We start from the raw sequence: 22,116 nt of genomic DNA, 5'->3' as shown, positions 1-22,116 counted from the left end.
GCTTGGGGCTGAGGAGGCTGGGTTCCCACTTGTACACTGATTCATCTCATCTTCCTGAGGCAAGTCTCAAGATTACCTAACTAATGGCAAATAATGACCACTTGGATGGAAGTTGAGAGAAGGGAAAGGAAGGCATGAGAATTCATTAACCCTGTGTGAGGGGCTTGGATAGCATCTCTAAAGGACCATTATTACATCATTTCACCCCTGTTTCTCACCTCTTCCCACTAATACGAGACAGATAAATGCTAAATAACTATATAATAATACATTACTCGACAGACAACAATGCCAGGAAATGTAATAGCCTGCTCCAGCTATGAAACTCTCTCAAAGATATATTTAAAATGTCACTGGTGCATAATGTAAAATACGAATTGCAGGTTCATTTGGAGGACGCGATTTAAAATCTATACAACTCTACAGTGTCATTTCCCATTGGGGTTTAGTTTTAGTTGTCTTTCTCTGAAGACCAAAAAAAAAAAAAAATCCCCCCAAGTAATTTCAGCCCAGGAACACAAACTTCGAAGAACCACTTTCCTCTGTTATTTTTCCTTCTTGTTTTCCTCAGTCATGATGCTCTCCAAACCTAGTATCTTCTTGACATGTTGTCTTTCTTTCGGAATATTTCTGCAGGCTTCCCAGGAGCCGCGGAATGTAGATTACACCTTTTGGAGATGTAGCCTGGCCACATAAGGAGACAAGTAGTTGAAATTTGTGTCAAATTGCTTGTTTAAATGATGTGAGCCAACTTCTTAAAGCCAGGACAGCAGGGGCTGAGGATTTTAAAAGTTGGCAGGGGCCAAAATGACAAGGCTTGGCAGTCACCTGGTGAGCTGCCAACCTCGACTAGAGGCTTCAAAAAAGGACACAAATTAAAAGTCATGTTTCAGCAGCCATTAAAACCAAATTATAGGCTTACATTGCATAGTGAACTACTTTCATTTTCATTATGCTTAAAATATTTCATTTTGTAGATTGAGAATGGGTTGCTAGGAAAACCCTGTGTGGAGTTGTCATCTGTGGTCATATTTACAAGAGGATACACGCAGAGGTATAGTTCCCCTTTGTGCATTTCTCCTGCAAGGAGAGAGGATTTCAAGAGAAGAAAATAGATGCAATTTGGAGTGAGGGTCATGGTTTGAAAACATCAGACCCAATGTCTGAGCAGGCTCACAGGTATTTTCTTAAAGTCTTATTTAAAAACAAATTTTATATATATGTGTGTGTGTGTGTGTGTGTACAAAACACCTATACTTTTTTTAAAATTAATTGTCACCATCTTCAAAGCCCAGGAAATTTTATCTAAAAGTCCAGATCTCCAGCTCTCCTTGAAAAACTAGATCTGGCTGCCTTGGACCCTTATCCCCACATGGCCACATGGGCTCAGATCTGAGGGAGGGCTGCTTCCTGCCCTCTCCGGGTCCCCTCGGTCCACAACTGGCCCGCCTCCCTTTCTTGCCTGGCCCCCACAGGTATTTAAGTATGCTACTGTCTTAGAGGGTACGCTATTTTGTTACCTTTAGAAGGAGGAGATAGTTGGGGCTCCTGGGTGGCTCTGTCAGTTGAGCATCTGACTCTTGATTTCACCTTGTGTCATGACCTCAGGGTCATGAGATGGGGCCCCATGTCAGGCTTACAGTCAATGTGGGGTTTGCTTGTCCCTCTCCCTCCTTCTCTGCACCTTCTCTCTCTCTCTCTTTCTCTCTCTCTCCGGCTGCAGCTGATGCAGCTTCCCTTCCATCGGTTTTGAGAGCCACTCTGAGAGGCATCTCGTTTCTCCTGAGCATTTCGTTGGTTTCGCTGCACGTGCAGCTTTTGTTACCCTATGGCGTCCGCCTCGGCCCCACCCGCGGCCCTGAGCGCCGAGCAAGCCAAGGTGGTCCTGGCGGAGGTAATCCAGGCGTTCTCGGCCCCGTAGAACGCCGTGCGCATGGACTAGGCTCGGGACAACGCGTGCAACGACCTGGGCAAAATGCTGCAATTCGTGCTGCCCGTGGCCACGCAGATTCAGCAGGAGGTTATCAAGGCCTATGGCTTCAGCTGCGACAGGGAAGGTGTCCTAAAGTTTGCCCACTTGGTCAAGTCTTACGAAGCCCAGGATCCTGAGATTACTAGCTTGTCCGGGAAGCTGAAGGCACTGTTCCTGCCCCCCATGACATTGCCTCCCCACGGTCCTGCTTCTGGTGGCAGTGTGGCTGCCTCCTGAGGGTCGGCCCTCCCACTCGGGGAAGACCTTAATGTTCCAGAGGATAATAAACGTGCCTGTGACTTAAATAAAAAGAAGAAAGGAAGGCAATATTTGCAAAGCTTGTATGTAGTGAACTGGTTTACCAGGAGAGAGTATACGGACTTTCTACAACAATGATCAGCCCTGTCATGTGACTTCCTCTTCAAGATTAATATGTTCTAGCCTGGTTTTACTAACCTAGTTTCTCCTTCTTCTGAGGCTGGCAGAAAAAAAGCAAAGCAAACCATGTTACATATGAGTAACCAACCCTGGAATTAGGCATTTGCAGTCTTATCTATGTGTCTAGTCTGTGACTTTCAGAAATTAACCCACATAGAGGCATGGGCTCTAGGCTCTACTCCGTGGGTTTGCAGAGCCTTGGCGGCTAGAGTCTGTAGTCCCTGATGGCCGTTTCTCCTTCCTCTCTTTCCAGGTCCTCCAAACCACCACAGCCAGTCGACTCTGAGGCCCCCTCTGCCTCCCCCTCACAACCACACTCTGTCCCATCACCACTCGTCTGCCAACTCCCTCAACAGGAACTCACTGACCAACCGGCGGAGCCAGATCCACGCCCCAGCTCCCGCACCCAATGACCTAGCAACCACGCCAGAGTCCGTTCAGCTTCAGGACAGCTGGGTGCTAAACAGCAACGTGCCGCTAGAGACCCGGTAAGTGCCCGTTGCCCGTCACACCCATTGCCCTCTCAGAGCCACCCACAAGATCCACCACAGGATGGCTCGGGATTCCTGTCGGGGAGACAGTCTTGGTTTAAATAACAGGACGAGTTTACCACTTCCTTGCTGTTCCCTTGGTAATTCAACCCTGGATGGTAGGTTGATAGGTATTTCTTGGTTCACATGTGTCTCCTTTTAATGCTTGTTTACTCTCTTAGACAGCTCTTGTGTACCCAACTAATAGAATTAGCATAACATATTTTTACTCAAAGGCTCATGGGAAACATGCTTATAAGGGTATATTGACTGAAAGCTGCTGATAAATTATGCATTTGGCCTTTCCTGAAGTAATAAATGAAGACTCATTTGAAATTAAGTGTTTGGGGAGACCTTGAGAAACAATCCCTGATTCCAGACTGACAGAAGTATAATTTTAATTTATATTTCATCCAACATACCGTCTCACGTTAATCCCTCCTGTACACACTAACAGCTTGATGCCTGAGGGGCAGACAAGAATGTACAAAAACAAACAAGAAAAAAGGGGCAGCACTTAGGTTGGAGTGAAGAGTTGCAAAGTGATCTCCAGGTCTGGCCTTGTGTTGTTTTGCCTCTGCTTCAGTCCCTTTCTTACCTTCACGCCTCGTGCTCCAAAACCGTGCTCACCTTGATGCCCTGAGAGAGGGGGTGTGGGTGACAGTGCAGCCGGCTGGGGCCGAATGGCCGGGAAGGCTGTGGGTGGGCTGCTAGATGGGGAACGGCCCTTGTGCTCCAAACCCACACCCTTTTCAGGCTTTGGGGGCTCTGGTTACTCTTGTTTCTTTGTCCGAAAGAGCCACGAAGAGAAACGGAGAAAGCAGAAGCTTCACTTTGACCCTCCAAAAAGTTCCCACTTAAGTTTTTAAACTTTAATAAGTTACATTTGAGGAAATATGACAGGAATCTGTCATCTTTCCGGTAATGGCCAGCGAATTTTCTGCACGCAGCTGGAAGCAACTATGCAAGCCATAGCATTTATCTTATTTTTGTTGTTGTTGTTGTTTTAAAAAGATTTTGGATAACATGTGTACTCTTGTCATTGTGGTCACTTTAAACTTAAATAAAATTTGTTCTCTGATTATAGGTTATTGTTAAACATGCCTATAGTCTTTTTTTTTTTTTTAAGATTTTATTTATTTATTTGACAGACAGAGATCACAAGTAGGCAGAGAGGCAGGCAGAAAGAGAGAGGAAAGGAAGCAGGCTCCCTGCCGAGCAGAGAGCCCGATGTGGGGCTCAATACCAGAACCCTGGGACCATGACCTGAGCTGAAGGCAGAGGCTTTAACCCACTGCGCCACCCAGGCGCCCCACACATGCCTATAGTCTTAATCTGAGGCATAAAATATGTAAAGTCAGTAGAAACTATATGCATATATTATATGTAATAGATATATTGAAACATCTGCACTGATATAGTAACCTGTCAATAAACAGCTTTGCCAGAAAGTTTCCAGGCTGAAAGCAGACTGGTCCGTGACTGGTCCGTCAGGATATCCCATAGTCGATGATGATCTTTAAGGCTGTATACGTTTTTCTCTTTTTCCTCCTCTGCCATCGAATTTGTTGGGCATTAGCTTCTTTTTATATGAATAGACCATTGTTTGAAAAAGAGTTTCTGCCCATCGAGGCTGCATGGAGTAGACTAGAGGGAAGAAGGAAAATGATGAGGAGAAAGGGAGAGAGAAGTCTAGTAGCTCCGAAAGAGAAGGAGGGGACGAGCAGAAGGAAGAGGACCACCATCATCATTAATCACCACTTTTCACCATGCACTTTGTATATGGCTGGCATTCATTCTTTACTTGTGTTTTCTCATGAGAGCCTGAAAGAGATACAGTGAGGTACGAAGGAACCATTATTTCCACCATTTTAAAGATGGACGATCTGGATGTCAAAGGGCAAAATAACTTGCAAGAGGCCTAAGACTTCAGGGAGATGGGACGTTTTGAGCCACTTTGAACAGAACTATAGTGGTTTCCACACATAAAATAAGGTGCCAAGATTTCTTCTGATGAGTAACTACAAAACTACATTTATTGCCCTAACTGTTACATTTACAGGGCAAACTCCATCAGAGTGTTTGCTTCTCACAGAGAGCCTCCCCTTGGTGGTTAGAATGCATATACTGCATGAACTGTCTCCCCTCTCCCAGCTTCTGAGGAAAATAATTGGCTCTCCAGGAGATTTACTTTATAAAACCATTTGTAGTCAAGTGTTATCTTGACAAGAATCTGGTAGAGAGGGCCAGCAGAGCCACGCTTGTCACCTTCCTGGTTTTCTGAAGTAAGCTTCCCTAGAATTTGTATCTGATCTGTAGAGTCCTTCTGCAGACCATTTGGATATTTGTCTTTTCTCCAAGGATTAGGGTTTCTCAGTGGTGCTTTTGGAGGAGGCAAGTTAAATACAAGGCTTGAAGAGTAGATGGGATTGCCAAAATGTTGAAGTCAGTCAGAAGGGAAAATCAAACAAGGGCAACATCTGGATGTTCTTTGATCAGCACATTCAAGGGCCGAAGTTTAGAGACTGTGAGGCCCTTGGGATCATGAGGTCACCAGAAGTCAAGCCCAGGGAGCACAAGTCAGCAGATATTTGAAACTCCATTCATGGAATTCATGAATACGTATAACTTGGGTGTGCGTCTAGTCTCATATATGAAAACTTCAGCAGTAATTAGTAGAATTGTTGGGCTTTGTGTTTCTTTTAAAAAGATTATTCATTCAGTTTCTTATTAGCAAATATTTACTGAGTCCCTCATGTATACCAAGCACTATGTCAGGTGCCAGGAAGATAATGGGTAACACAGACATCTTGCCCTTAAAGCTCACACAACCCAAAGGAAGAGACAGGTACAGAAACAAAAGGATAGTGCAGCGTGTACAGCAATGGAAGTGTAAGGTCACTGTACAGTGGATGGAGGGATTAACTCTCCCAGGATGAGCAGGAAACAGTTCACAGCTGAGGGTCTGTTTAAGCTGGATTTTAGAAGAAGGATAAGAATTTGTCTAGTAGATAAGTAGAAAGACTTCAAAGATTATGGTATATTATTTGTTCCCATCCCCTATTTTTTTTTTAATTTAGTCTTAGAAACTGTAGAACTGAAAAAATTCACTCCTGCAAATGCTGAAACATGGTGAGTTTCATCGGATCCTTTTCTTATCCACAAGAGAAAGTGTAGGTCCGGAGCTGTTCTTTTAGGGGCGTGATGCCATGCTGGGATTCCCATTCTTATTTTTATACCAAATAAGGATTGATTAACTACATCCAGGAGAGAGAACCATTGAAGGCAGGTCATTGTGGAGGCTGATTGTGATGTAGTCAGCAATTTCGAAAATGCAGTGGAAATTTACAAACAGCCTCACCACCTTTACTCTCCCTAATACAGACTTCTAGGTGTAATGGAAGAATTTCATAACCCTGGAAGGTGATGAGCAGGCATTCTACCACCCCCGGAGACTCTATGCCAAGTCCAGCGTGTTTCTTTAGATGAGGGAGGAACAAACCTTGGCCTCTCTGCATTGCTTTTTGATGTTCCCATCAGTCTTAATGAGGCATGTTACATCTTCTCTGGACTGTGCTTTTTTTCCATTTTTTTTTTTCTGTGGCAAGTAGAATTAAAGGTGCTGATGAAGGAGACATAGCCCGAAAATAGGACTGTACAAATTTGGAATTTAACAGAAGACAAAAAAGCCTACAATGAAAGTTCCATAGCACTGTCAATCATGTAAAGGACCAATGCATATAAATATCTACCACCAAAACCAGTCCATTCATGTATAAACCATAACATAATCCAAGGAAAAACAAACTCAGGGCAGAGGTACTAATTGCAAGCAGTCTGTTTTGTCTTTCTCCAATATGGTGTGTCACAAAATCACTCCATCACCATGTTTTTCTCCACCTACTTAGGTCTTAGAAGTAAATCCATGGGTAATCGCTGGTTGATAGCACCTCTCTACTCTTTTCCTCTCCTGACAGCAGCAAATTCAGGGATCTTCCTGGCCAACAGTTTCTTGGGGAGTTTCTGAAGTCAGCTTCTCTTGTCCAAAACAGTATAAAGTAGTTTGATGACTAACTTTACTTCATCTGTGTGTTTTGCTGAAGCAAGCTTCTCTCTCTCAATCTCTTAGCAGCAGGTCACTAAAGAGAATCCCAAAGCAGGACAAAATGTCCCCCTGATTTTACTTTTTCTCTGAAATACCAGAAGCTCTGATTTTTTTTTTCAGTAATACCTTTTCTATCTTTATAAATTTTGACACAAGGGAAACAGAAAATAAACACACAGAAAAATCTCCATCAGATCCTCAATTCCAGAAGCCTTCCCTTTAAACATCAAGACCCTCATACTACAAACAAGTTTGCAAGTTGCTTTGTAAGACGGCCATCCATTATTTATTCAAGAAATATCTGTAAGAACCTATCATGCGCCAGGCACCAAGGAGACCTCAGTGAAGGAGAAAAGCAAAGTCCTTGCCCTTATGGTGATTCCAGGCTGGGTGTAGACGGATGTGAACAAATGATTATACACATGCCCCTTCTGCTCCGATGAGGGGGAATATGTGCCATGTGAGATATAGAGAAGTCAGATGCGTGAGAAATGGATGTTTAGGCTGAGCCCTAAGGATGAGTAAGTGTTAATTAGACTTAAAGAATGTTCTAGATGGCAAAAACAATGATCTGTTGGGGAGAGGAGCACTAGGATGCCAAGAAATGAAAGCAAGCTAGAAGGGCAGGCAAGGGCAGTGTGCTGCAGAGTGCTGGGCTGGGTGAAGAAATCAAAGCCCAAGAATAATGAAAAGTCACTGCAGCATTTTAAATGGGAAAATAAAACAATAAAATAATATTTTTGTTGTTGTTGTGAATTCTGGAAGCTGCCATATGGCCAAGAGACTGGGGGTAAGGTGGAAGGTAGAACAAGTCTAGAGATCCAGCTTAGAGAGTCTTGCAATGATTAAGATGGTCCCCGCTGGGGTCCTGGCAGCAGTAGCCTCATATTTGCTTTCTCCTACCCATTTCTGGCAAGAAGGTGAACATTCATAGATGTCAAGTGTATTTTGAATCGGTCGGAATGAATCCTGTGTGGCTTAGGCAGTTGAGGGTGCAATTACCAGCTTTTTGACTTAGGAGGGTGGCTGGTTAGTGATATCATTTCCCAAAGAAGGAACCAGTTTTGTGGCAGAAAACAGAAGTGCCGTTTCAGACACGTCAAATCTATGATGCAGTGAGACTTAAGTGTAGCTGTTTGGATTCTAAATATTTTGATTCCAAGATAATAGATGTAACATGGAAATTCATCCATTTACAAATAACAGCATATTTAGTGTGTTCAAAGCTCTCAGCAATAGATTTTTTTTCTCTTTTAAAAATAACTCTCCAGAAATTTTGTTCAATTTAGCACTTACTCTACATGATCATATATGCCTGTAAATAACAATTTTTCTTTATCAAATGCTTTTTGCTTGGCACTTAGTTTTTACGTACATTATCCCATTTAACCCCTTAACACTTCTGGTGGGTATATGTTACTTATCCCCATCTTAAATGAAGGGAAACTGAGGGCTCAGGAAAATGAAGTTATGTACAGATCTGTAAATGAGTAAGCGGCGGAGCTGGGATTTGAACTGGGTCTGACTACCAGTGCTATTTTCTTGACCACCCCACAGTAGTGCCTTTTGGAACTAGAAAAACAAAACAAAGCTATGCTTATTCTGATGGCAAACAGAAGATTGATTTGCCAGGCCATGGAAATGGTGAAGTCAATGCGTGATAAGTGACATAAGGAAAAAAAAAAAGATCTATGGGTTGAATTCCAGCCTGTGACACGATAGAGCCTTAGCCATTGGCAAAATCATCAGCCAAGCAAGAGGTAAGGGACTCCTCTTTGCAGCTCTTTGAGGCTGGTGGCAACCAGTGTGGTGGGTCTGAGGCTTCGGCACTCCATGGCCCCGGACGGCATAGGTTCCATGTGAGCTCATGACAGATACTTTGCATCGTAGAAAATGCGAGAGCAAATTGACAGTGCAGAAATCAAAGCCCTCCTACTTCCTCAGCTCTGTGATTTGTTGAATCTTTCTCTCCCACACAGAGCTTTGCCACATTAACAGGAGAAAGCCAAACCGCTAGGGGTACCCTGGCTGACCATTTGGTCATACTTAGAGTACCATGATTATTCCTGTTAGCAGGAAGTCGTGTAAGGGCTCTGCTAAAGAAAGGAGTACCTTGGGCTTGATGGGCAGCATTTTAAGAATCTAATTTTGGTCTCAGAATTTCAGAAAACACACTTTTTGTCTTTGTGAGGAAGTCATCGTAGCCTAATCTGGATGCTTTATTGGTAGTGCGTATTTGGGAATCGAGACACAAGACCTTTGGTAAATAAGGTTCTCACAGAGAAGCAACAAGATTGTTGAAACATCCTTGCCATGCTGAGCCCAAAGACTATTCCAAACTTGTTCTCAGATTGATTTTTCTACCTATGGATTAATTTTCTGACAGAATCACTGACAAGCTTGATCTTGAGAATATTAAACCAAGGTAACCTGTTTGGTTGTGTGTGTGTGTGTGTGTGTGTGTGTGTGTGTGTGTCTGTTTAAGTGAAGTTTAAAACTAGAATTCATTCTGGGTGCACCCAATGCATTCAAGCACTTTTCAAATCAATAGGCAGATTGGTTTCTCCATATTGCAAAACATTATGCCCCCTCTAAATTCTCATCAGAGGCAACATGGAAATTAATGAGACCTTTAGGTTAGCCTTTCAAGCTCAGCCTTATTTTATAGCTTTACCTTGCCTTTTTGACATGGTGATCCCGCCTGGCCACCAGCAGCATTTCACGTTGCAGTGCACTTTAATTTTATAGTATTCGTAGTCTTCCTTGGAAACTGGCAGCTTATTAATCTCAATAACTGAGCTGCTCAATAGGCATGCTCTCCAATGAGAAACGAGGCTGTGTCTTTTATTTTTTCTTGGCAGATGGAGACAAGGAGTTCGTTGTTGGATCGAGGCAAGGGGTGGGGAGGGAGAGAGAAAGTCGGTTAGAAGAGGCACCTGCGTACCCCACATCATTTTCTGACAATAGGCAGGAAAATAGAGAGAACCTACGCCGAGCTACTGCTCAGCAATTTATGGGTTGTGGTGTTAAACACACTCAAACCCATTAATAAGAAAATAAATAAAGTGGTGTGACACGTGTGCAAATTACAAGGTGCATTAAGAAAGAAACAAGCATTACATATTATTTAGGACCACTCCAGCCTGCTCTTGGTATGGTTTGCAAATTGGGAAGCGTCCTTGAAGGTACAGGTATCCAAGGAGAGGCTGTCCTTTTCGAATTCGGTTCCCGCTATAAAACTAGAGTCTAATTAAGTTTATTAAAGCTTTGGGTACTTGAACTTTTTACTTGTAAGTTAACCACAGTTAAGGTTCTAGGTAAGAGAACGTTTTTAAAAGGCTGTCCCTTGCAACCTGGATGATGGGGACCCAATTACGGATCGAGGCCACCTCGTGGTCATGCCTTGTAAGCACAAGCCTCTGCCCCAAGTCTGTAAATGCAGTGGGTTAAGTTCGCCAGTCGAAAAAAGCCAAGTATTTCCATCTCTGTCTGTGCTTTCTCACCCATTCAGCTAAAATCAGCTGTCACTCCCTTGGGGCATTTCCTGAAGCCTTCCCAGAGGCTTTTATCTGGCTTAGACAGGGAGAGACTTGATGAAGCACAAGTCTTTTTCTAATTCTGGCTCCCCAATGATCCTTTTCTTTTCACAGAGGCCAGATAAGGCATTCCCAGCTCTCCCAGGCAGGGGAAGTAGGCTCTGCAACTTTTCTGCAGCTTCCTTTGATTTATTAGCCTCCACCTTGCCTGTCTTTGTAAAGTGGAGTTTTGTGTCCCCAGAATTGCAGTCCTGTACAAGGCTCTCAGCCAGGTCCCTCTCCTGGGGTTGAGTACTCTAGATTACAGGAGATGGTTGAAGAAACTTTTTCTCAGACAGGTTTCTTCCCTCCAAAACCCACCAAACAATTTCAGGCTATGTCATGAGTCATGTTTGCAAATAATCATTTTTAGAGGTCATGACAATGCTAACCACAAAGGCTCACCCTCAAAATTGTGTATTTTTAAATCCCTTAAAGAATTGCTTCTCAGCCAGAATGACTGAACAATCAGAAAATGCTCCCAATTTCTTTCATCGTTGTTTTAACTGTCCTTGCCTTATATTTCAAAAGAGAATGGGTAACCCTTCTTTTTCATTTGTGAGATTGTATTGAATTTGTGTTGTAATTTGTTAAAGCTTCGGTTGGGTACAAACATTCATAAGTCCATTTCTCCACATTCAGTCCTCTGGTAAAGATGTCACACACCAATGATACGATGATTAAAATCTCATTTTTAAAAAATTCTTTGAACAAATGGATTTAAAATTCTGCACTTAGAAGAAGATGGAAGATGTTGCTCTTCTTGGATAAGAATTTTAAATGGAAAGCTTAATCTTAGTGACTTTTTGATCTCTTATCAACCCAGACTTTCTCTACTAGAGAACATGGATAAGAGGGCATAAGGTGATATTGGACCCTATTAAAGCATTTGATGGGACCTGGAGAAATCTACCCCACCCTGGCCTCAGGAAAATGAGAATAAACATGAGAGCCCCCTGGGAGTAGGACAGTGCTTTGAATCTCCAGGTTTTGTGGGTGTCTTTTCCTCAGCTTTGAGCTGTTCTCTCTTGGTACATTAGTGTCCTTCAGTAGTTTACCAAAGACAAGGGACTGCAAAGATCATCTTCTTCAGCTTCTAGACTTCAGAATCTGCGTGAGTAGACATTGTGGCCTGATTAGATGTTTTTTCACTTCCTGGAAACAACTGAACACTCTTCGGTTTTGATTTTTAGACATCATCATCCCTTGAATAACTACTTTGTGCCAAGTATCATAATAGACACTTTATGTTATCTGATAGATATTATTGTCCTTTATTTGGCATGTTGCGAGGTGGGAACTTGGGGAGATGAAGGGCCTGAGACAGATTCAAGATTCTGGAAGAACTGGATTCATGAAAAGAAACTCAGGCATTAGGAATCTGTCCCTCAGCTTCACTTTTCTCTCTTTCCCACCATCGTTCTTAATTTGTAAGATCCTTGTTGGAACTTCAGGCTATGTTCTCACACCTTAGAAATTTAACAGAAAAAGGAAGTCTTCTTTCTGATATTTCAACAACATTCTTTTCATTAAATTTTCATTGAACTCAACAATGGTCACATACCCACAGTGGACCCATTCCCCAAGACCTAGAGAACAGACCGTGTTGATTGGCTAGACCTGGATCACGCACCCATGTAGAGCATGGGTGTAGAGCATGAAGAATGTAGAGCATGGGTGTAGAGCATGAAGAATGTCATGGTCGTAACTGAGCACCATGATTTTAGGAGACCATAAAATGGAGGCTTTGCAGGCAAAAAATAAAATAAAATAAAATCAAGTTCAATAATAGTTTTGTCCTAGCCCTAGCTACCTACTCACATTGCCCAATGATAGTGATTTTCTCCTCTGGGCCCACACAGTTCTAGCCAGGATGGAGGAGTAGGAAAATTTTAGGGGCATCAGGTTATCTCAGTTGCCTGGGCACAGAAGGGGGTTTACAGCTGATTCTAATATGAAGTAGAAAGAATAAGTTCCACTGACTAATTTCCATCCCCTTCTGATTCATTGCCCTCTCTGGTTCACTTCTCAAACATCCCACAACTTTACCTTTGAGTTCACTATGGCCACTTAATGCATTTTAACTTTTATTAGTCTCCTGATGTCTCTTTGAAGCTATCATCTTCTTTCCTGCAAAACTGCTTGGATTCCACATTTTCTAATTAAAACATGCTCATTTATTGTCTTATTAACCAGTGCTCTTTACGAGGGCTCATGATGAGAAAGTTAACTCAAAACAACTCGATGCATTTCCTATTCTCCTGAAAATGGCTCGGGATGCAGTTTTACCTTTATAAAATTGAATTGCTTTGGACAATTTTTGGTTTTGCTTTTTTAATAAGACCATGAATGGAAACCATTTAACTCCATGCTGCAAGTTCCTGTTCTAGGCAATGCATTTTATCCTCTTTATGGTGAAAATCGTAGGTAGGACATTTTGCAGGGGTCAGTCATCTCCACAATGGACCATGGTGTAGGTGACAATTGAATAGTTCTACATTTAATTAGACAAAAAGTTTTGTCCTAAAATGCAACACATCCTAATGTCATTAATTATGTCCACCACTATTTACACCCCTGTGATTTAATGTGGCATTACTAGAAATACTCAAACTCAGTGTCATAAGGGAAAAGGTAGCACACATACATTTAAAACCACCTACAACTTCATAATAATGATGTGACTGGAAGACAAGTTGCAAGGACACAGTCCATGTGTGTCTACACATACTCTGAGTCATTTTCTGAATCTTCCCCATTGTTGGCCTTGTCTAGAAATAGGCAAGTAGGGAGCAGCCTCCTCGTGTCCTGCCTCTAATATGCATCCTCAGGTTCATGGTACCCTTCAGTTTGGGAAAGAGGAATTGTAGAATCTGCTACAGAGCTAAAGCCAAAGGCTGTTTCAGGCACAGAGGGCGAGTCAGAGTCAGAGAGGAAGAGACCGAGAAGAAAGGGTCTGGTGACTAGAATACAGAAATAAGAACATGCCGTCTTCTGGGAAGTTGATCTCTTGATTCTGAACACTACCTTAGAAGGCAGACCAGGAGAAGGAGTCAAGGTAAACATGAATGAGGTTGGCTTGATCATTTAAGAGAACTGGAAATCATTTGGCAGCACAGAGGCAATACTTTCAAGCTGGAGGCCATGTTAAGATTACCTAGTACAGTCCAGTATCTATTTATGTGAGGGGAGTGAGACCCAGATGACCAGTGAAGGCCTCCCACTCTAAATGTCCAAGTAGTGAGATAAAGCAGGCCTGTAGCTCAAGCATACCTCTCCGTGCTTCATTGTTCCCAGCACAATGACAGGATTTTGTTGCCTCTTCCCTCTGCACAGAATCTTTTCTCCATTTCCTTCCACAAAAGATTTGTCAAGAATTTAGACAAAGATCAGAGCCCATATTGAAATAGATTTGGTCTTTCCACTCCTATATTACAAAATGCATGCATTCTCTTGGTAAAAATATTCAACAACTAAGAAGTTAGAAAATGGAAAGGAATATTCCCTGCCCTTCCCCTTCTATTTTCAAGGAAATCTCTTTTGAAGGTTTATTATTTTAGGCTTCCCAAAATGTTTTTGGATGTCTGAGCATATTTTTTTTTTAAGTTGAATGTAAATGGGACTGTATTATACGCACCATTTGGCAACTTCCTTTTTTAACTTCATGAAATATGGTGGAAATCACGTCAGGTAATTTCATGGGGACCTACCTCATTCTTATTTTAAAGTCTATGTAATATTCCAAAATGTCGTAATTTATTTAACCAATCTCTCCTTTATGGACCCTTAGATCACTTTCACATTTCTGCTATTACAAACAAAACCGTAATGAAGAGTCTTGTGTATATACCTTCCTTTGCATACTTACATGATTATGTTCAAGAGTCAAATTCCTAGAAGAGAAATTGCTAGATCAAAGGGTATGTATAATGTGCTTTTTAAATTTTGATGGATTATGCCAAATTATGTTCATCTCAATTCAAATGCTCCCGTCTCTCCTTATTCCTCCTTCTTTAATGGGTTGAATTTACTTTTATGGGCTTAAAATAAGAGCCCTGAAGTTTACGGTGTTGGATTTTAAACATAGAATTGAAAGAACTTTCTTTTCAAGGAATAATGTATCAAATAATACTAGAATACTCGAGGAACTCAACTCCCCTTCTAATGTGCCAGGTGTAGTGTGAGGAAGAGGCATAGCTGTGGGGAAAATCTGACTCACTCACTTCCTGTGGTTCTAGCTGTAGGGCCCTTCTCTTTATTCCCAAATTGTGCCACAACCTGGCCTACATGATTCAATGTACCTAACTTTTGCTGCCTTTTGTTTTCTCATTTATAATTTGGCAGTGTTTAAATTTGCCTCTTCTCCCTGTCTACCTTGCCTCTATCCACCTAACGGGGATATTATACAAATATCTAAGACGACTCAGTCAAGTTTCTGAGTCCCCAGGAGAAATGCCTAGTACAGCAGTATCATTGCTCTAACTATTATAAGAGAGTGTTTATGATCAAGGGCTTGAAAATCCAGCAATGAAGTCAGCCCCTTTTGTGAAATAAGTATGTGAGGGTTCTGTCAATAAGAGGCCCTCAGGCCAAACTTATATCGTTTCTTTATCTGCAACTCCGATTTTATGCTAAATAAGGATTTTTTTTTTTTTTTAATTTCCCACCTCCCACTGGTAATCCCATTAGCAGCTGTGTTCATAGGACTCCAGCTTAATGCAGCCAACATTTACGGTAGTTCTATTAGGGGCTGACCACCATGCAAGATACTGAGGGTAAAGTCAAAAAGATATGGCCCTTGTCCCCCAACAGTTGTGGTCTTGTGGGAGAAGTCAGCTAAGTCAATAATTTATAGTAATATAAAACACTATAAAAGGGTGGTACAGGAACACAGGGTGTTGGGGATACCCCATCTACCCAGTCTGGGAAACCTAGCCAGAAGGAATAGTGTCTGATTCCCATTTTGATGGAAAAGTATACCCTATCCAAAGGCCACTCCAGGAAGAGGTAAGAGAAGAAGGCCAGAAAAGCAAGAGTGTGTAAGCATTCTGATCAGCTGGGCTGGAACTCAGGAGACAATGCTAGAAAGGTCTTGTGGTCCATGCCACAGCCACCTTCTGGGATCACTGAAGTACCTTATGGTCTGTTCTGTGTGGGATGGGGAGCCTGTGAAGGTGTATTATGGTCACATTGGCAGTGAGAAGTAGGAAAAGCCTTAGCTGACACACCAGAAAGACAAGAAATAAAAGTTCATAAGAGCTAACCGAAGGACCTCGTGTTCAAGGAAGGAAAGGAGAAGGGAAGGAAGGAAGGGAAAGGGGGCGGGACCAGAAGGAAAGATCTGTCCTCCAAAGAGGCAGTTTATGAGATCATTGATAGCTCTCTCCAGAACAGTAGACGCTAGCATTTATTAAGGGGTCTCCTTATATGGCAAGAATGTGCTAAGTCCATTTAATGCACATAGTATCCCTATGCAACATTTTCCATTGTTTTCACCTGAGGAAACTGAGATTCAACAAATTGTTTTCCCAACGTCACCCAGATTACTGGGCTCTGAACCTCACTTGCTGCCAATAGTTCTCTGGTTCACCACTGCCTTGTTCAGCCTCCTAGAACAAGCAGGTGCAATGTCAGCCTAACCCTGACCTTGACCTTCCTTTTCCTTCTTGACCTTTGCCCTCTCCATCCACTGCTCTTTCCCGGTGGCTTCCCACCGCCCTCACAGAAATGCTGACTGTGCTTCCTGTTTCATGTAGCCCCTTAACCTCTTATCAAGCAAAACCTAAGAGCTGGCAAGGACCCCAGTTCAAGTCCAAGCCTCTGAGATGTTCTGCAAAGACAGCCTCCCCTGAAAGACTCTCCTTTGGTTTTGTTTAATTCTGCCGCTTGCAAAGAAAATGCCTGGAGGCGGGCACCTGGCTGTTAGTCTAACAGGCACCTCCCTGTCAGGCAGCTTTCAATTTACCGTGCCTTGGCATGTCCAACCGCGTCTTCGTCAAGACTTCCAAGATGGCAGTGACAAGCTTTTCGGGTACTTAAGGCAAACATGCATGACAGTTCTCCTTGACACTTGCATTTTTAAAAAGCCTTGCCTGGAGCCCTAGGAAACCCAGCATTTAGGAAACCAGGAGCCTTTCAAGGAAGCCAAGCTTTCAGAACCTGCTTCCCTGGGACTCGTTTTTGTGACAGGGACACTGCAGGACCTGCTTGAGAGTATATTAAGCACCATGGCAATATTTACGTGTTGATGCTAAATGATGGTTGCCTTTTTTAATGGCATTTTTTTTGACGACTGAAATGTATGGATCTGTTTGGTGCCTTGTCAGTGACTTTGTGGCTAGCCTAGCAAGCACCCTTAAATGGCACATTTCTGCAAAAATTAATTCCTAAGTGTCTAACAGATATATGTAGGCAGGCACACATGTCACAGGGGTTGCTCTAAAGTTTAATTAATATCCCTCAAAAGCTCTTATATCATTTCAAGAAGAGTGCTAAATAAGAAGAAAACATTGTACCTGTGTATATTTTGCATAGAAAGAAATGTGGGTGAACACACTGATAGGTCTTTGTAAACTTGCTCCTGTCTCAAAGGGTCTGATATAAATTCAAATGGGAAAAGAAATTGTATTAACAATGACTATATTTGAGTGTTAAGGATAAACAAAAGCCACAGAACCCCAAACTTAAATGTTAGAAATCTCTACACCCTATCGATGTGGAAGAAAATCCCTAACACACAAAAATGAGGAATAGTTGTTTCTTTGTCCTTTGTTTTCCTTCTCCTCCGCCGGTCCCCACATGTAGAATTGCTTGGGGAGTGCAGTGAGTTGAGTGTCCGACTCTTCATTTCAGCTCCCGTCGTGATCTCAGGGTCTTGACGTCAAGTCCCACATTGGGCTTATTCTCTGGGCATAGAGCCTGCTTACGCTTTTCTCTCCCTCTCAAGAATTATTCTTAGCTATGCAAGAATTCCAGTATATCAGTTTTGTTTTTCTTTCTAAGCCTTGAAGAAATCCCATAAAATACTTTATCTGTCCCTTTTCATTTTTATGCCATAATATAGCTTCCTTCTTTTCCTCCTGCCCTCCTCCCTCCCTTCGATCACCCCCTCCTTCCTTCCCACTATCCTCCCAGTAGGTCTGAAGAACCTACAAAAATCTAGGAAATAACCATTATTGGTGGTTTGGTTGGTTTGCTTTAAAAAAAAAAAAAAAAGATTGTATTTATTTATTTGACAGAGAGAGACACAGTGAGAGAGAGAACACAAGCAGAGGGAGTGGGAGAGAGAGACGTGGCCTCCTGCCAAGCAGGGACCCTGGGATCATGACCTGAGCCGAAGGCAGATGCTTAGCAACTGAGCCACCCAGACACCCTGGTTGGTTTGCTTTTAATTTCTTTCTGGGCCTTAGTGTAATCATTCAAAAATATAGGGAAATGAATTAGAATTTTCTTTCTCAAACATATACCCCTATGGAATACTGGTTTTAAGCCTAGGAAAGTAGGTGGTATAAAACTAACATGACCAAATAAGCAGAATGATAAATGTTATATGTAGAGTACTGGGATATTTAAGATATTAAAGACTTGTGAAGATCCTGTAGTAATCCCCTAAATTCTTTTTACTCCAGGATTTCCCAAGTATCATTATATGCTTTCACCACCTAAAGCTAGTAATATACAAATACACTCAGTGATCCAAAGAAGATACTTCAAGATCTAATATTTTGATCTCACAACAAAGAGGAAATAGGAAGTAGGAAATAGGATTTCTCCAAACCCTTGCTAGAGAAAGACTCTCTGAATTTGCCTTCTAAGATAAAACATAATTTTCTCTAAGCACCAGAACTTTAGAAATTCATCCATGCTCAGATTCATTCATCGGGTTCTGCAGTATTTGGGCCTGATGAGGAAGTACTATTTATAATACAATGCTCAGAATATGTACTCACAATACAAAATTTTTTATAAAAATGTCATGGATAGGGGGCACCTGGCTGGCTCAGTGGATTAAAGCCTCTGCCTTCAGTTCAGGTCATGATCCCAGGATCCTGGGATCGAGCCCCGCATCGGGCTCTTTGCTCAGCGGGGAGCCTGCTTCCCTTCCTCTCTCTCTGCCTACTTGTGATCTCTCTGTCAAATAAATAAATAAAATCTTAAAAAAAAAAAAAAGTCATGGATAGATCCCATTCCTAGGATATAAACCCTAGTAGTTTTCCATTAAAACCCCTATCCTAAAATGAGAACCTGTTGACTTGGCATGTTAAAAACATTCTGTAAGCTAGGAAGTGTTATTACTCTTTCTGTAACTACTGCTACTAGGCCCTCTGATGATGCTTTGTGGTCCTGTAAGCTGGAAGTTTTCTAAAAACAATCTCGTAACGCAGGTAGGAGGAAAGGAGACTCGTAACATGTTTAGGGCTGACCCGAGTTTGACCTTGTTGAGGAGTTCAAGGTTGATCATTTTCTACATTTTGAGAGCAGCTAAAGGATCCCCTACAAGTTTTAACATATAATTACCCTATGACCCAGCAATTCTCCTATGTATATCTCCTGTAAAATTGAAAACAAGTGCTGAAATATTTTTACACAAATGTGCAAAGCCACACTATTCACAATAACCAAAAGATCAAAATAGTTTAATAAAGTTTATGAAAGGATAAACAAAATGTGGTGTATGTATATTTTGTATATGACACACACACACATACATATATACACATTGGAATAGTATTCAGCCTTAAAAAGGAGTGAAGTGCTGATCATACTACAATGGAGATGAACTTGAAAACATTATGCAAAGTGAGAGAAATGAATATATATGTATATAGATAAATGAATATATATATGTATATATATTAAATATATATAATAGGAAAATCCATAGAGACAGAAATCAGATTAGTGGTTACCACGAGCTGGGAGTAGGAGAAGAGAGATATGGGAATTACCACTTAATGGGTACAGGGTTTTCTTTTGGGATGGTTGCCTTTTTTAATGGCATTTTTTTTTATTTAATGGCATTTTGATTTTTTGGAATGATGAAAATGTTTTGGAACAAAATAGAGGTGGTTGTACAATATTGTAAATGTACTGAATGCCATTAAAATGGTTAATTTTATGTTATGTGAATCTCACCTCAATAGGAAAACAATTTCATTAATAAATTAATTAATTAAAGAAAAACAACTAGAGGATAAGTATATCCCCCCTTGGTGTGAAAAGTCTACTCAAGGGAGAGGCAATAAGATAGGCTAGAGAATCCATCTCTTGCTCTGATCTCTCCCCCACCCCATCCCCCCCCAAAAAATTAAGAAAAAATGTCTGTTTCTAAAACATGGTTTGGAATGGTTAACTCTGAAGGAACTACACAAAATACCAGTACATGTGATTTGATTAATACTGATAAATGGATCCAAGGGTGCAGGATATTACCATCTGGAATTGTCAACATGATCACCATTGAGCACCATGGTAAACTCAACCCATCAGACTTTTGTTGAAGCACCAAAGATAAGGAAATAAAGAAAGGCGTAGGAGACAGGACTCTTTTGTCACAGAGGGGGAGGGAGGGAGGGTAAAGAAAGATAAATGGATTCTTCTCTGGGTGGAGGAGCATATACATAAGATTTTTCAGAGATGAAAACTATTCTCATATTCTTTTAAAAGTGATTTGGAAGAGAAAATGCACCATGAAATCTTTATGTTTGCAGAGATACCAAACCTATGAAGATAAACTGCTCTGTAGGGGGGCAGAGAAGTGACAGATAAGGAGTAAGTACATTTCCAAAAAAAAAAAAAAAAATCCTTCTAGTCTTGTAGGAAGATTATCTCTGAGCTCCTGGTTACAAACCAGAAACTGGCCCTGAGATTAGTGTAAACTAATGCCTGAACATGTATGTCTATTGGGTCACTGAGGAAAGAGAGGAGGGGAGGGCTGCAAAAAGCACAGCGTCATTGAGTAGAACCCCAGAAATTAGCCAAAAGTGCACTATCACTATTTTCGTAGACTGTTGTGAGTTCTTATGGAGATACTCCATGCGGTTATAGCTGACATGTCTCAAGAATGCCAGAAAAGCGGAGGAGAATTCCAACTTAAAAGATCGAGAAAATGGAAAGGCTCTCATTAAAATGTGCCAAAAAGCCTCCTCAGAATAGAAAGATGCGGGTTTCTCAAAGGATTTAAAATAACCATGTGTAGGCATAATGAGAACATGGTCTTGTTTACCAAAATCTCGAAACCCAGAGTGACAGGGCATCCCTTGAAGAGGACACCACAGGATAAATAAATAGATGTGTTGGATCTGAGAACAGATAGAAATTCAAATTCTAGATCGGTTCGTTCTTTTGTTCACTTGCTAAAAATGGATCGAGCACCAAACATGTGCCGGGCATATTTCCAGGGGCTGGGGATACAATGGTAAGGAAGACTAAATCTGGGCTCTCAAGGAAAGTATGTGCCACGGGAGGGAAGCAGGTGGTAAGCAAGGAAAGAGGTACTCAAAGGCTAAGTGTGGAGCAGATGAGAAGCCTGCATTTTTTTTTTAAGATTTTTTTATTTATTTGTCAGAGAGAGACACAGTGAGAGAGAGAACACAAGCAGGGGGAGTGGGAGAGGGAGAAGCAGGCTTCCCACCGAGCAGGGAGCTCAATGCAGGGCTCCATCTCAGGACCCCGGGATCATGACATGAGCCAAAGGCAGACACTTAACGACTGAGCCACCAGGGTCTTCATACCAGCGCCATCACTCCACCTCCCACAACAACCAGTCATTGGTGGTGGGCAGCTCCTGAGCCGTAACCTTGGCCAACGTGGGATAATAAAAAGCTGATCAAGGAAGGCTTTCTGAGAAAATGAGCTTTGAGGGGAGACTTGAAGGACCTGAGAACATGGAAACACATTGTGACTACACTGAGGTTCAGAGAAGGTTGGCATCTTCGAGGGATGGCAAAAAAAGTATGGCAGAGACCTCAGGAACATAACCAGGGGAGGAGAAGAGGGGTGAGATAGACCATACTGAGGTGCTTTGTAGACCTGGATAAGGAGATAGGTTACTTCTGAGTATAAAGGAAGTAGATGGTTTTTAAGCAGGAAAATAATAGGATTTGATTTGTGTTTGTAGACAATGACTGGTTCCTGTGTAGAGATGATACAAGGGACCAATGTGGGAACAAGGAGACCCATTTGAGGCTGCTATAGGCAGCGGACCAGGTACAAGGTATAAGTGGGAAGAAGAGGACCGGTACGTGTCAGAGCCCAAGAGAAATGAACTGATGATGAATCGGGGATCAGGGAACGGCAGGAACTATAGTGAAGTCTAGCTAGGTACATGGCATGGCACCCAGCCAGATGCCACACACCAGGACTGGAGCACACATGCTTCCCTAGTTGTTGGAAATGTTGGTGATCCACATGCATCTCTGCCAAGTTCTCTCTGCAACTGGACTTTAGCTGGAGGCTGGTCCATAGATTTGATAAGGCCCGACCCTTTCAGACCAA

The 22,116-nt window shown here is 42.0% G+C and overlaps 2 protein-coding genes across 5 annotated transcripts in view; both read left to right on the top strand.

Moving 5' to 3' along the window:
- TENM2 (teneurin transmembrane protein 2) overlaps positions 1-22,116 on the top strand; it is a 1,128,378-nt gene that overhangs the window by 830,387 nt on the left and 275,875 nt on the right. For all 4 annotated transcript variants that reach the window (XM_045075622.1, XM_045075621.1, XM_045075624.1 and 1 more), the window contains one exon: positions 2,664-2,898. In XM_045075622.1, the coding sequence (XP_044931557.1) occupies positions 2,664-2,898 (235 nt within the window). The remainder of the gene's footprint in view (positions 1-2,663; positions 2,899-22,116) is intronic.
- LOC101683799 (protein C10-like) lies at positions 1,712-2,275 on the top strand. Its single transcript, XM_045075629.1, is given in 1 exon segment — positions 1,712-2,275. A coding segment is annotated over 1 exon segment (381 nt). The 5' UTR covers positions 1,712-1,828; the 3' UTR covers positions 2,210-2,275.

The sequence above is a fragment of the Mustela putorius genome, unplaced genomic scaffold (assembly GCF_011764305.1).
Source record: "Mustela putorius furo isolate JIRA1106 unplaced genomic scaffold, ASM1176430v1.1 tig00000145_pilon_pilon_pilon, whole genome shotgun sequence".
NCBI lineage: Eukaryota > Metazoa > Chordata > Mammalia > Carnivora > Mustelidae > Mustela > Mustela putorius.
This window is presented reverse-complemented; position numbering and strand designations above follow the sequence as displayed.